At 36.9% G+C, this 15,435-nt stretch overlaps 1 protein-coding gene across 1 annotated transcript in view; it reads right to left on the bottom strand.

Annotated features, from left to right (window-relative positions):
• lmbrd1 (LMBR1 domain containing 1) overlaps positions 1 to 15,435 on the bottom strand; it is a 116,916-nt gene that overhangs the window by 36,510 nt on the left and 64,971 nt on the right. The window contains 3 exon segments of the mRNA XM_048205750.1: positions 3,173 to 3,275; positions 3,636 to 3,700; positions 13,095 to 13,247. Coding sequence (XP_048061707.1) covers positions 3,173 to 3,275; positions 3,636 to 3,700; positions 13,095 to 13,247 — 321 coding nt within the window.

Genomic DNA, 15,435 nt, shown 5'->3' with positions numbered 1-15,435 from the left:
ACATTGTATTTGGGTTTATAATGAAAAATAATTATTTTTATTTAATTTAACATTATTTTTTATTATAAAAATAAAGTATTATTTTCAATTAATGCTTAACTTGTTAAATTATTATTTAACTTGTTAAAATATTTAGCATTTATTAATAAATTTGCGTATGTATTTATTTATTTAATAATAATTACTGTTTTATCAGTATTTCAATATTTAATTGATACACACTGAGTAACACTGTTAGAAGGCAGTCAATTTCACATTTATAGTACTCCAAAAATTTCTATAATCATTTAAGGTCAAACATATATATTATATTTATTGTTGATATATTATAATGAATGCTCAATATTCTTTGAGGTCTACAGCGACAGCAATACGGCCCAATTAGAGGAAGTTATTTCATGATGTACGCTACCTGCCAAAAAATGTTTGGACACATTTGACTGAATTTATGTTTCTCATGATGTTAAAAACCTTTTGATCTGACACTTTTTGCTTATATACTTGAAATGAGTTTTGCAAACAAATATAAATAGTGCTAGCATGCACTACCGTGCAAACCTTTTTAAAGAAATTAATACTTTTATTCAGCAAGGACAAATCAAATTGATCACAAATGACAGTAAAGACATTTATAATGTTATAAAAACATTTCTATTTCAAATGAATGCCTTTCTTATAAACATTTGAAATAAGAATCCTGAAATAAAAATGCATCACGGTTTCCACAAAAACATGATAATAATAAGAAATGTGTCTTGAGCAGCAAATCAGCATATTAGAATAATTTCTGAAGGATCGTGTGACACTGACGACTGGAGTAATGATGCTGAAAATTTAGCTTTACCATTACAGAATAAATTAAATTTTAAAATATATTAAAATAGAAAACAGATATTTTAAATTGTAATAATATTTCACAATAATACTGTTTTTACTGTATTTTTGTTCAAATATCATTTTACAATATTACTGTTTTACTATATTTTTGTTCAAATAATTTAAACAGCCTTGATGGTGAATGTGTTGGGGGTAACTAATTACAAGTAATGTGAGTTATGTAATCAGATTACTTTTTTCAAATAACTAGGTAAACTAATGCATTACATTTAAATTTACAAAATATCTGAGTTACTTTTTTTAAAATAAGTAACGCAAGTTACTTTTGTTTTTCCATTTATAGACTGACAGCTCTTCTGTCCCCATGTTGAGAGATATCAGAAGTGCAGAGGTAATGTGTGCGCTGTGTAAACATGATGGTTATTTTAGTTCTAAATGTGAGCATGCATTTACTCATCTCACTTGCACAAAACAGATTTAGTATTCCTCAAAATGAATAAAAATAGTGAAATGCAAACTCAGAATATTACACAAACATGCAATAATTAAATGTTAAATAATACAAATATACTTGTATTTAAAGGATTACTTAACTTTCAATATATTGGCAGTGAGCGATACCAACAAGTATGAGCTGAAGAAAGTGCTCCCATCCACATCCATCCATCATAAACGTACTTCACACGGCTCCGGGTGGTTGGGGGGTTAGTAATAAAGACCTTCTGAAGCAAAGCGATGCATTTGTGTAAAAACTAAATATCCATATTTAACAAGTTATAAAGTAAAATATCTAGCTTCTGCCAGACAGCCTTCTGTATTCAACAAAGAAAGTGTTAAAGCTAAACTGACGCGACCCAAGTTCACACTTTCTTCGTAAATAGAATACGGAAGGCGGTCTTGCGGAAGCTAGATATTTTACTTCATAACTTGTTAAATATGGATTTTTTTTTTTTTTTTTTTACACAAATGCATCGCTTCATCTCAGAAGCACTTTATTAACCCCCGCGGAGCCGTGTGAAGTACGTTTATGATGAATGGATGTGGATGGAAGCACTTTCTTCAGCTTATACTCGTTGGTATCGCTCACCGCCATTATAAAGCTCGGATGCGTCAGGATATTAATTAATTTATCTCTGATTTTGTTCATCAGAAAGAAGAAAGTCATATACACCTAAGATGGCTTGAGGGTGAGTAAAGCTTGAGGTAATTTTCATTCGAAAGTGAACTAATCCTTTAATCTCACTTTAGTAACCAATGTCTTTGCTACTGACCATTATTATTATTAAACATCACATTTGTGTTTTTTTGTTTTCATTGCTCTCGTAAGAGTTAAACTTTCTTCTTCTGCGTCATATTTGAGAATGTCAGCAGAGCTGAATGGTTTGTTTGAGCTGTGCCCTCTACTGTACAGGTGTGAGTTTGCATTTTCTTCAGCTGGAGGCTTATTCATTTCACTTTTGGTGTGAAAGGGGCTTTATATTTGCCAAAAATATAACTTTTTGTTTTGTTTTTGTTATTAAAAATAAACAAGCAAGCCCAGCCCAGATGAGAAAAAGTAATGCCAAAGTAAAGTAACGCACTACTTTACATAAAAAGTAACTAAGTAATGCAATTAGTTACTTTTTTAGGGAGTAACACAATATTGTAACGCATTACTTTTAAAAATAACTTTCCCCAACAATGCATAGGAGACTTCTCAACTTCAGTACAAAAACATTTTTAAAAAATATTACCGACCCCAAAATTTTGAACCGCTGTGTAAAAAATTCTTTTGAAAACTACTTTTAAAATTCAAACAATTTACTGTAAATCTTTGTTAGAAAAAATTATAAAAGGTTGAAAAGCAGCCGACAAGGGACTAGCACTCATGTAAAGCTCTTCAATACTGCTTTAACAGCATTTGGGTTGGCCCTCCTGAAGTTTCTTAACATTTAATGGTCACTATATATTTTTTATACTTTCACATTTGTGTTATTTTATAGTTTTAATAGCTTTCATACCATTCAAAAATGAAGAAATAGTAATAAGAAAGAACACGTAGGTGTGTCCAAACTTTTGACTGACAGTGTGCACTTGCCAATTAGAGAATCATGCATTTCTCACTGCTGCTAGTCTCGGCAGAAACTGCCTACGGTGAGCAGATTGCATTCTTCACATCTCTTGCGACACATCCACGGCTGCTACTAAGTGTCGTAGTAAAACCAAAGCGAACAATGCATTCCATTTCTGGCACCTTCACCTCCCGAGTCATTACACAACTATGGTTGCACACAACTGCCACTGGTACTTGAGGACACAAATGTGATTCTGAGACAAAAGAGAGAATGCTGCTCACCGGTTGCAGCGCCAGCAGTAGCTCATTAAGAGGGTTGGTTAAGTTGGTCCCAAAGATGATAAATCCAGTGCTGATACCAGCTGAATGTAAAGCTTTATCCAGACTGCAATAAGACAAACACATTTAACAACATCATCACATAAGAGACTGAATTAAAAACATCATTAACCACAGTTCTCCATGGTCTGCTATAGAATGATGGTAAATTATTGTACGTGTGAGCTAATTTAGAGCGCTGCAGGTGTTGATGAATATGTGTGTACAATAACAACAGATTTATGGTTACTCCAGCACTGAATCAACATGTCCCTAAATTGCACTGTGCTCTATGGGGACGCCATTCTTCCTGTGCTTTTCAATTGGGTGAGTCATTTGTTGGTAACATGTGAATGTGTGTATGTAAGAAAGACAGGAGTAGAGTCTGCAATCAGAGTGACATTTCGTGCAGGTTGATGGAACTTACTTGGAAATAAACAAGGTCACAAAGAACAAAAGGGCCACCAGGATGAAGAAGACCCCGAGCAAGATCTGACAAGACATAAAAAGAGACAAAGTTACAACAGTGTTAGACAAGGTAATTTAAAAGTTTAGTAACTTTATTTTAGAAACAATCCTTAAAAAGATAATATCCCAAAATCGCAAGATGTGACAACAGAAAAAATTTTACAGATTAAAAAAAAGGCTGTTTATTTGATCAAAGATCCAATCCCATATGAACTTTTTTCTTCCACTCGGAATAATAAAAAAAAGCTTCACAAAGGATAGAAAACGTTATATAAAATTATCATAAAAGTAGTCCATGTGACCACTATATTCCAAGTGTTTTGCAGTCATACACAGATATAGGATCGTTGTTCAAACAAAGCTATAGCTTTAAAAGGCTTGAAATACAGAGACATATGAACTACTTTTATGAAATTTTTATTGTATTGTGTGTCATTGTGGATCCTGAAAGCCCCAGTACTCATTTACTTCATAAATACTGAAAAGAGTTGCCTGGATATTCTTCAAAAAATCTGAAGAAAGATAGTTGAGACATGAGATTAATAGTAAATAGTAAATAATGACAGAATTTTAAGTTTAGGGTGAACTTTGCCTTTCACTTTTACACGGTGTTTGGACATAAATGAGTGTTGGCAGTGTGTGCCATTTTTTGAATCCCCATAAATCATAAGCTGTGTCTCAGAACAAGCCGTTATCATTTTCTACATGCACTTTATTACAGTTCATCTGAGTTGTTTAACAGATATAAAGTTTACCGGTTTATTAAGCTCTTGAAGATCCGCCCTCTTTTTAAAAGGGGGCCGGGGGCAGCAGCTAATTTGCATTTAAAGAGACACACACAAAAATGGCATGTTTTAACTCATCCCCTAAAAGTGGCAAATTTTAACATGCTATAAAAAAATTATCTGTGGGGTATTTTGAGCTAAAACTTCACATACACACTCTGAGGACATCAGACTTATTTTACATCTTGTAAAAAGGGGCATAATAGGTCCCCTTTAAATGAATCAGTGAACTGATTCTTTTGAAGCAGTTTCCTGAAATGTATTGTCTGCACTGCACTGATTTACAAACACACTAGAAAGTATACACAAATATACACTTCAGCACCAAATGTTTATGCAGAAGACTGAATCTCTCAATTGGTCCATCATGTCTAACCCAGAGGTTGTGTCACTTTTTACACATGGCCATATGGTGCGGCCCACCTCAGCCTGACACAGTTGCCAAGAGTAATATGGACAACATGGTCACAAGCTCTCTAAATAAGGCACAGACTGAACTGCAGAGGATAGAGTAAATGAACAAAGACGGAGACACAAATACTCACAACCCACAAAGCAAAACAAAACCAATATGCCAGACTGAACGGCTGCCTTTGACTGGCCTCCCGGAGCTCACGTCTGCTTGACTTGACTTGAGGGAGTAAACAAAACCCTGACGTGTGCATCATCATTCCAGATTTTCACAAAACAAAGTAAGAGAGGTGGCAAAAAAAAAAAAAAAAAACTGTCTATCTGTCTGTCTGTCTACCCATCCATCTACCTATTTATTGATACACACATCTATCTATCTATCTATCTATCTATCTATCTATCTATCTATCTATCTATCTATCTATCTATCTATCTATCTATCTATCTATCTATCTATCTATCTATCTATCCATCCATCCATCCATCCATCCATCCATCCATCCATCCATCCATCCATCCATCCAAATTTTAAAGTAATTCCTGCATAATAATACAGATACAATGAGTGCAACATGGACCTTTCACAATTACATTAACATCATCATTTTATGCTATAATTACATAACTAGCAATGTTTAGACCAAAAAAATGCTGATACCGACTTTGACTACTTACGAATAACCACTAAAGCAAGTGACATTCTCATTGGACACACATTTCCCTCAAGAACAATATGACAGATTGTTAACTGTACCGAGAACATAGATTTGTAAATGAGCGTGAATCTGCCTCCGAGACATAATCTATAACTAATTCAAACGAATGACTGCGAGTTATTAGTGATGCTAGAAATACGCTTTTGTGGTTAAAAACACAGCTGGAGCTATTCTAAGAGTATATTAGGAATTTATGTCTCAAGCTGTTGCTGTAATACCAGTAATAAACGCTCGCAGTTATAGCTGTAATAACCGTGACAGCCAGAGCTTTAACTTTACAGAAAGGAGTACATTAATAACAACAAAAGTTACAGCATCAAGCAATTCATTACTCAGCATGCCTTCAGCTACACAACAATACCACAGACTTCAATACACACCATAAACACTGCTACCTTAAGTCATGTATGCCTGTTTCAAGTCCCTTTAGGATGGTACCTACATACAGGTGCCGGTCATATAATTAGAATATCATCAAAAAGTTGATTTATTTCACTAATTCCATTAAAAAAGTGAAACTTGTATATTATATTCATTCATTACACACAGACTGATATATTTCAAATGTTTATTTCTTTTAATTTTGATGATTATAACTGACAACTGAGGAAAATCAAAAATTCAGTATCTCAGAAAATTAAAATATTGTCAAAAGGTTCAATATTGAAGACACCTGATGCCACACTCTAATCAGCTAATTAACTCAAAACACCTGTAAAGGCCTTAAATGGTCTCTCAGTCTAGTTCTGTAGGCTACACAATCATGGGGAAGACTGCTGACTTGACAGTTGTCCAAAAGAAGACCATTGACACCTTGCACAAGGAGGGAAAGACACAAAAGGTCATTGCAAAAGAGGCTGACTGTTCACAGAGCTCTGTGTCCAAGCACAGAGCAATAGGGATAACCGCACCCTGGAGAGGATTGTGAAACAAAACCCATTCAAAAATGTGGGGGAGATTCACAAAGAGTGGACTGCAGATGGAGTCAGTGCTTCAAGAACCACTACGCACAGACTTATGGAAGACATGGGTTTCAGCTGTCGCATTCCTTGTGTCAAGCCACTCTTGAACAACAGACAGCGTCAGAAGCGTCTCGCCTGGGCTAAAGACAAAAAGGACTGGATTGCTGCTGAGTGGTCCAAAGTTATGTTCTCTGATGAAAGTAAATTTTGCAATTCCTTTGGAAATCAGGGTCCCAGAGTCTAGAGGAAGAGAGGAGAGGAACACAATCCACGTTGCTTGAAGTCCAGTGTAAAGTTTCCACAGTCAGTGATGGTTTGGGGTGCCATGTCATCTGCTGGTGTTGGTCCACTATTTTTTCTGAGGTCCAAGGTCAACGCAGCCGTATACCAGGAAGTTTTAGAGCACTTCATGCTTCCTGCTGCTGACCAACTTTATGGAGATGCAGATTTCATTTTCCAACAGGACTTGGCACCTGCACACAGTGCCAAAGCTACCAGTTCCTGGTTTAAGGACCATGGTACCCTGTTCTTAATTGGCCAGCAAACTCGCCTGACCTTAACCCCATAGAAAATCTATGGGGTATTGTGAAGAGGAAGATGCGATATGCCAGACCCAACAATGCAGAAGAGCTGAAGGCCACTATCAGAGCAATCCTGGGCTCTCATAACACCTGAGCAGTGCCACAGACTGATCGACTCCATGCCACGCCGCATTGCTGCAGTAATTCAGGAAAAAGGAACTTTTTGATGATATTCTAATTATATGACCAGTACCTATAAGGTTACATGTCAACATGTTTGAAATTTTCTTATTCCCCTTAGAGAGGTCTGGTGAACTATCGAAGACATTTCCTCAAGCAACAGATATAATATCACAAATTTGAGAAATAAAGATGCAATATGTGATTTATACACAAATATGTAAAGGAATAGCTATAAACAGCAGCAATAAAGTGTTCAGGGTGCTTATTTGTGCTAAAGAGGGTCCAGAAACGGTTAACGGTCTCATTTCTTTGTTTATTTTACACTGTGCGCACATTAAAGCTCTGTTCTGCAGTGGCTTGTTTCTGCATGTTGGGCCATAGTGAACTCTTTGAGGCCCCTGGCAGTCAGATGCCCCTGGTCACATTGGCCCAATTCATAATCGTCCTTGCTCTGAGCTTTGCCAAGGGCTGCTTTATCAATGTATTACGGGAGAGATTTTTTTAATATCCGTTAAATGATAATGAAATCCTCTGTAGGTATCACACTCGCTCAGGCTTCATAAACAGGTTTATTTCATTTTATAATTGGGCTCGCGACCACCTGCCACTGCCGTCATACCAGGGTCTGCTGGGTTCTAATGTGCAAACCTCTTAACGTGTGAAACAGCACGTATATCTACTATAGCTCTATGGTTACATGCGAACCGCCATGACGACTATATGTAAAGTATGCAATATAGATTCAATGTGCTCACAAATGGAGGAAATACATGCAGTTTGCATGGTAAGTGTTGCGTTTCATCTTCTCGGGGCTCATTAAAACACCTAAGCACCTCCTACACACCACTTTCAATTTTCCAAACCAATTTCCACTGAAGATGAAACAGTAAACACAATAATTAAAATCAATCAAACTTAATCAATCAATCTGATACAGAATTTAGGTCAATTAACCTGCTCTCTTAACGGAATCAATCACATCTGCCGGGTCCACATTAGAGGGTAATAGAAGTGTGAGTTCATGTGTTCGTGTATGCACAAGCGTGTGTGCGATCTATTAGTCTGTGCTGACAGCTGAATTTATCTAAAATCATCAGCAGGGACTCACACATCTCAAATCGCCCCATCAGACCACCCATGCTCCAGTTAACAAACCACCCACTGGGCCTCACTTTCTACAGCCGCGCGACTCCATTATGCGATGTCATTGGCTCTTGCAGGAAGGTGTACTGCGACGAGAAATGTGTTGAATATCAGTACACATGTTGTGTTAATGACAACTACAAGTTCATGTGAGACTTCGCTGCAGGAAGCGCAAAGTGAAAAAGGCCCTTGGAGGATATGAAGTCGAGATGCTGATCTCAAACAAATCGGAATGCTCTGAAAACCTTTGCATTAAATCACTAAAATTGCACTGTAAATCAAAGGCTGTAAGCAACAAATGCAAAGCTAAAACGAGCGCAGCGCTCACAGAACTACATGATGGCGTAAACAAGGCGCAGTGACTGACGAAGAAAGCCGTTTGGCAGACAGTATGCGTTTCCCCTGAAGCTCTTGTGGGAAAATTAGTAAATCTCAAGCCTAGTTTAGGTATAAATAGAGCCTGGAGTCTATCATTAGAGTGCCATGCTCATGTCTGCTGCTAGTGGGCTGCTAAAGACGGAAATGAGGAACCCCTCTGGTGCAGAGCATGCTGGGAGAAGAAACGATGCAAATAATTTGAAAACCAGAAAATGAATGGAAGATGACAAACATTTTAAAGGTTGACTAGAGGAATGCAGGAGTACTACAGAGAGGTTTGTGATAAACACAGCTATTTTGTGCATCACCAAATGTATATTAAAAAGAATAGTTCACCTAAAATGAAAACTCTCATCGTTTACTCACCCATATTTATAGTCCTCTTTTACGTTATTACATTGAAAAGAACATACAGGATATTCTTTAAAGGGGACCTATTATAACCCTTTTTGCACGATGTGATATTCTATAAGTCTCTGGTGTCCCCAGAATGTGTCTGTGAAGTTTCAGCTCAAAATAACTTAGATCATTTATTATAGCTTGTCAAATTTGCCCCTAATTGGGTGTGAGCAAAAACATGCCACTTTTGTGTGTGTCCCTTTAAATGCAAATGAGCTGCTGCTCCCGGCCCCCTTTCCAGAAGAGGGTGGAGCTTTAAAAGCTCGCGCTTCGGTTGCTCAACAACAACAAAACTGGAGAATCTCACGCAGCCAAAATGACGATTGTCAGTAACAATGTTCAGCTTTACATTGTTCAAACCGGAGTCAGACACTGATGGAGAAACTCATAGAGAAGTTACAACTTTTAGAATGCATCTGGATGTTTCTGAATGATTAGAGGATAAATTTATGTAGATGCTGCTGTAGAGTTGATTCAACTCATTGACTAGCATGTGACATTATGTTAATCTTTTGTGCAAAACCCGTATGGACACCTGCTATACATAGTGTACCTGTTTGTCAAACAGAGGCATACACAACAAGCTAACGTTTATGATTGCTACCAAATGCTATAAATGGTCTAATTTTTTGTTTTTATTTTTTCAAAATATCGCTCGGCTTGCCAGTGTCAACTTGCAGGCTATTCAAGTTAACAAGACTCTAAATAGTATTCAGTGCTCATCTGTGCTGCCAACGACAGAACAGTTGGCATGCTTTGCTCAAACTTTTTCCATGGCCTTAGAGAACTGGTACAACGTTTTTGCTTGTGAAAACAAAATGACGGCACAGTGGGTGAAAACATGCAGATGAAAACGTGCAGGGGCGGTAATATTGTTTATATTTAATTACATAATGAAATTGTTGAAAATTGTTTTTTCACATGCTTGCAGAGAAAGGTTTGCCAAAACAAAGTTACTGGGTTGTCCTTTTTTATATTTTCTGGGTTGGTAGATGCACCGAAGACCCGATTATAGCACTTAAACATGAAAAAAGTCAGAATTTCACGATATGTCCCCTTTGAACATCATCTGAGTTACCGCATGGTTTAACAACACCAAGGTCATATGTTTGATTCACAGTGAGCACACATATTTAAAAAAAGAGCTGCCAAATGCATTAATATAAATATTATACATTCAATCTACAAAATTTGGCTTCATTAGCTGGACAAAAACAGAGAAATAAGGTGAAATAGTGCATCTAGCAAAGTGGTTGTTCACTTTGGTGAATCTGTGCCAAGGTGATAAAAACCAAAGGATTTCTTGATTCTCTTGGGAATGTGTGTTGGCATTCAAATGAAGTCATAATGTACGTGTTACATCAAAGTCACCATGAAAATTAATTTCCTTCACACCTCCCCCTTCATAGACTATACTTGGTAGACCCAAGATAGATAGTGGCAATAATTGAACAATTAATTAGGGACAAGATGATGCAAATTCTTGAAAAAAATATCAAAAGGGAAAAAAGAGAATATAGATGGTAAATAATTGTTATACATTATATTTAAGTCAACGCTTGGATAAACCTATTCCATGTAAATTACCCTTTATGCAACTGCTCTAAAAGTTTTATGATTATAAACAGCATGAAAACTTCAGAGTGACTTTAATTACAAAACCAATGAGAATCTTTAAAAGTGAACATGGAACAGTAACCCATTTAACTTTGATGAAGTGGATTTAGAAGCGAAACAAAAAATTCAAACAGACCTGAATGAGCGTTTGAAGGCAGAATCTAAATGCATCATTATTTACATCTATTGCAGTACCTTCATTAAATCAACTGCATTACCAAACTGGCAAGATTTAATTTTAAATCCATTTTCTCCACACTGACATCAAAAGGAAAGAAAAGTTGTTTCAGATGCAGAAAAACATTCTGATGAAAAACAGGAACATGTATTATGGAAGAAAACGGGGTCAATTTTGATTTCATGACTTTGAACACTTTTTAGAAAATGCAACCCATTTGAATGATTTGAGATAAATGTGGTGCAACAGGGTGAGGATTACAGTTCACAGAGAGCTGAACGTATTTGACTCGTTAGAATCTCTTACGGATCCCATCAGAGAGAACTGTCACCTCTGGATATGTCAGTGTGTGGGAAGACAGCTGTTTATAATTTAAAGTATTTACTGTTTGAACAAAAATGTGAGTTAAGGACATTTTTCAAAATTAAAAAATAGCTGCACTGATATTGAACTACTGCAAAGTTTATTCAAGTTTACTTGCCAAAAATCATTGTTACAGTCATCAGCATTCCATTGCAGACCTGCCAACCTTGGAAAATTTTTTCGAGTACCAGTGTGACGGGACCGGATAGTTTTGGGGGGGGGTCATATATTTTTTTTTACATTTTTGAGAATACAATACACAAAGCACACACACACCCATCTTCGTTAATCTAATTTTGATTGTTAAAGTTTTTTTTTAAATTTGAAAATTAAACATTTCACTACACCTGCTCAAAAGCATTTTTTTTAATTCATGATTAATATTGCTTTGCATAATGTGTGAATCGCATTCATACATTTAATATGGACTAAAAAATTTAGTTTGCAATTTCAAGTAGGCTGTATTTACATACAACTAACCTAACAGTCGAGTCTTTTATACAGGTTTTGAAATGAAAACTAGTCTAAAATTAAGAAACCCTTAGAAAAGAGTAAACATTGAGTTTATATGTGATTCATTTAAAATACTTAATTTATTATTCCAATATCCAAATATGATACTAAATTTTTAAAAAAAAAATTGTAACGTGCTGTCTTTGAATTATAAACAAGACAAACATTCACTGAATAAAGGTTAGCCAATACAAACATATTTATAGAAAACAGTTCACAATGAATAGAAAGGACCAATAAGAGCAAAACAAATCGAGTATTCAAGAATATCAAGTAGAAGTTAGTCCTACATATAAGGAGGGGTTGTGTTAACTAAAGCGTCCGTCATTTACCCAATCGTAAAAACACGGGTGGATAATTAAAAATGTTTTCTGACAAAAAAACAAGCAAGAACAAGTTTTAAACCAAGCAATTTTCATTTTACAATGATCCTCGCTCTCTCTGTACTTGCGCGCGCCTTTGTGTTTATGAGAGAGAGCTCGCGCAGCACTGAGACAACGGTACTTTATGCATAAGTAACTAACGTGCTAGTTTTCATACAAAAGCAGGCTATGTAACATAATTAGGTACTTTAGTTAGTATGTACACAATAACGCAACACATGTAGGCTATACGTTTCTCAACACTGAGAATAAATAAATAAACGCCTGTTTCTCCGGACTCGCGCTTGTCAGTCACACATCACAACATTTTCATAATCACTAAGCCATATAGCGATTTCAATTTTATTTAGATTTGTTGTTCAACATTACTTGAGCATTTTATACCCGTTTACCTCAAGGAGTCAGAAGTGACTGCTGTACTGTCCTCGCTTGAGAATTCAGTCACAGACGGCAGGAGTGGAAGGAGGATTGAGCGGGATTTCGATATGCAGTCTCTTTTTAATGATAGGCCGTATGCATTTGTCAACCATCCCCGCTTGCTATTTGGGGAAATGAACCCAGCACTATGATTGGTCGAACTGAATTTGACTACTACGCGTGCACAGAGGACTCACCGGGTTTTTGCGTAGTATAGAGTGACAAATCGTACCAGCGTACTCTGAGGTCAAAATGCGTACCCACTACGCAAAATGCGTACATGTTGGCAGGTCTGCCATTGTTTTTTTTTTGAGGTTGTTGTCATAATTTATTCTTTCTTTCAACCTTAAAACCATTTTGAAATTTTGAAAGATCATAGAAAATTGGATTTCATTGTTGGAGTTGTTGAAACTACAGGAGGTATGTGATTGAGGCAAAACTCAACAGACCTTCATGGGGCGGAGAGCAGAGCCCACTTTATTGCAGCAGTTCCTCTCTGCAATCTCCAGGTGACGGCCCCGTCGATGCAGCATCTGTAGTTTTGCTTCAAGATCCTGGAGGTTCCTCCTGTCTCTCATAGAGAGAGGACGCCCATCAGCACACTGAAGAGAAAAGTACAAAATTTCTTATTGCATAAAAAGTAAATTTTTTACAATTTTTCAGGGCCCAGGCACCGATTGTGTGAGGACCCTATTGTATTTGCTCAGTCAATTAATCATCTTCTCCGAAATGAATTGCATTTTTGAGGGCCTAAACATGCTCGAAAACTCATGAAACTTTGCACATGCGTCTAAAGTGGTGAAAATTTATGCCTGATATGGGTTTCAGAATTAGGTGTGGCAAAATGGCTCGATAGCACCACCTACCAAAACTTCAATTAAGCGCCCTTCGTGCTACGTTTCACGTACAGGTATAAAATTCGGTAGACACGTGTACCAGCCCAATACCTACAAAAAAGTCCCTGGGAGTAAAATCTGAAAACCCAACCGGAAGTGAGATATTTTGATTTTTCTCTGCAAAATTTTTGCAGTTTTTGCCATTTCCAGACGTTTGTACATTAACTCCTCCTGGAGATTTTATCAGATAAACATCATATTTGGTCAGCCTAATCTAAAGGCCTTTGTGATGTTAAATTGCAAAGATCTTGAGTTTTCATTGAAGGGCGTATCCGTGGCGGCCTGACCAAATTCTGATGTTTCGCCATGAAATAGGAAGCAGTTGGAACTCCGGCATATAGTGTACGATCTGCCCAAACTTCACGTTTGATAAGAGTCCTGGCCTAAAGACATCTACATGGCAATATTCAGTTAGTCATAGCACCACCTGCTGACAACAGGAAATGGCATGCTTTGCACTGTAATTCACTCCCAAAAACACATTTAAATATGCCATGAAGTACCAAACATGCTAGAAACACGTCAAATCATGCAACACTTGGCTAAGTGCTGAAGTATGCGATTAACGCCACAAAACAGGAAGTTGTTGTAACTCAGGCATACAATGTCCGATCTGCTCCAAACTTCACATGTTTGATTATAGTCCTTGGCCTAAAGACATCTACATGGCAATATCCAGTAATAGTTCACTGTTTCCCTAAGGCCACCAGGTGGCAGTGGCCCTGTGTGCGAGGGCCCTTTCATCTCTGCTTGCAGCTTTAATTTATATATTGTTTTTATAGTGAGAGTGTTTGGTTTCAAATTCAAAACATCTCTTGAATGTTGATGGTTTGATTTTCTCGGCAGCCAATAAATGATCACAGAAAGCTGAAATTGGCATTAACTATTGTTTATCCATATTTGCATTTATGCATTTGATGATGCAATTAAAGAGCCCCAATTATGCTTTTTCAAATATTACCTTTCATGCAGTGTGTAATACAGTTGTTTGTGAATGTGTGAACAACAAATAAAGTTATTGTCTACTATAAGAAAGAATCGATTCTGAATTGCCGAAATGAGTCATCAGCAATTCCTGTCTCACTTCCTGTTACAAACCTACGTAACAAAGTAACAAATTTTTATTGGCTGCCCGTGAACATTGACCCCTCCCCTTCATTTTTTTTTTTCACATTTTGTTGTTACTACCTTATGTTAAACAACTTTAAATAACTTTTTCAAATCAATCTACACTCCATACCCGATAACGACAAAGCAAATAACAGATTTGTGACAACATTGCAAATGTATTAAAAAGGAAAAACTGAAATAAGTACATTGCATAAGTATTTGTACCCTTAACTAAGTAACTGGTTGATTCACCCTTACAGCCTCAAGTCTTTTTGGGTATGATGTGACAAGCTTTGCATATCTACATTAGGCAATTTTCAGCCATTCTTCTCCTCAGATCCTCTCAAGCTCTGTCAGGATGGATGGGGAATGTCAGTGGACAGACATTTTCAGGTTTCTCCAGAGATGTTCAACTGGGTTCAAGCCTAGGCTCTGGCTGTGAATGTCACTCAAGGACATTCACAGAGTTGTCCATAAGCCACTCTTGCACTGTCCTAGCTGTGTGCTTAGGGTCATTGTCTTTTGGAAATCGAACCTTCCTTCCAGTCCAAGGTTCTGAATGCTCAAGACTAGGCTTTTATTAAGGCTCTCTCTATATTTTGCTGTGTTGATCTTTCCTTCTACCCTGATAAGTCCCCCAGTCCCTGCCGCTGAAAAACACCCCCACAGCATGATGTTGCTCCACCACACTTTACTGTTGGGATGATATTGTGCAGGTGATGAGCAGTGCCTGGTTTCCTCCCTACATGATGCTTGGAACTGAGGTCCACTCTGCCATAAAGCC

The sequence above is a fragment of the Megalobrama amblycephala genome, linkage group LG10, assembly GCF_018812025.1.
Source record: "Megalobrama amblycephala isolate DHTTF-2021 linkage group LG10, ASM1881202v1, whole genome shotgun sequence".
Taxonomy (NCBI): Eukaryota; Metazoa; Chordata; class Actinopteri; order Cypriniformes; family Xenocyprididae; genus Megalobrama; species Megalobrama amblycephala.
This window is presented reverse-complemented; position numbering and strand designations above follow the sequence as displayed.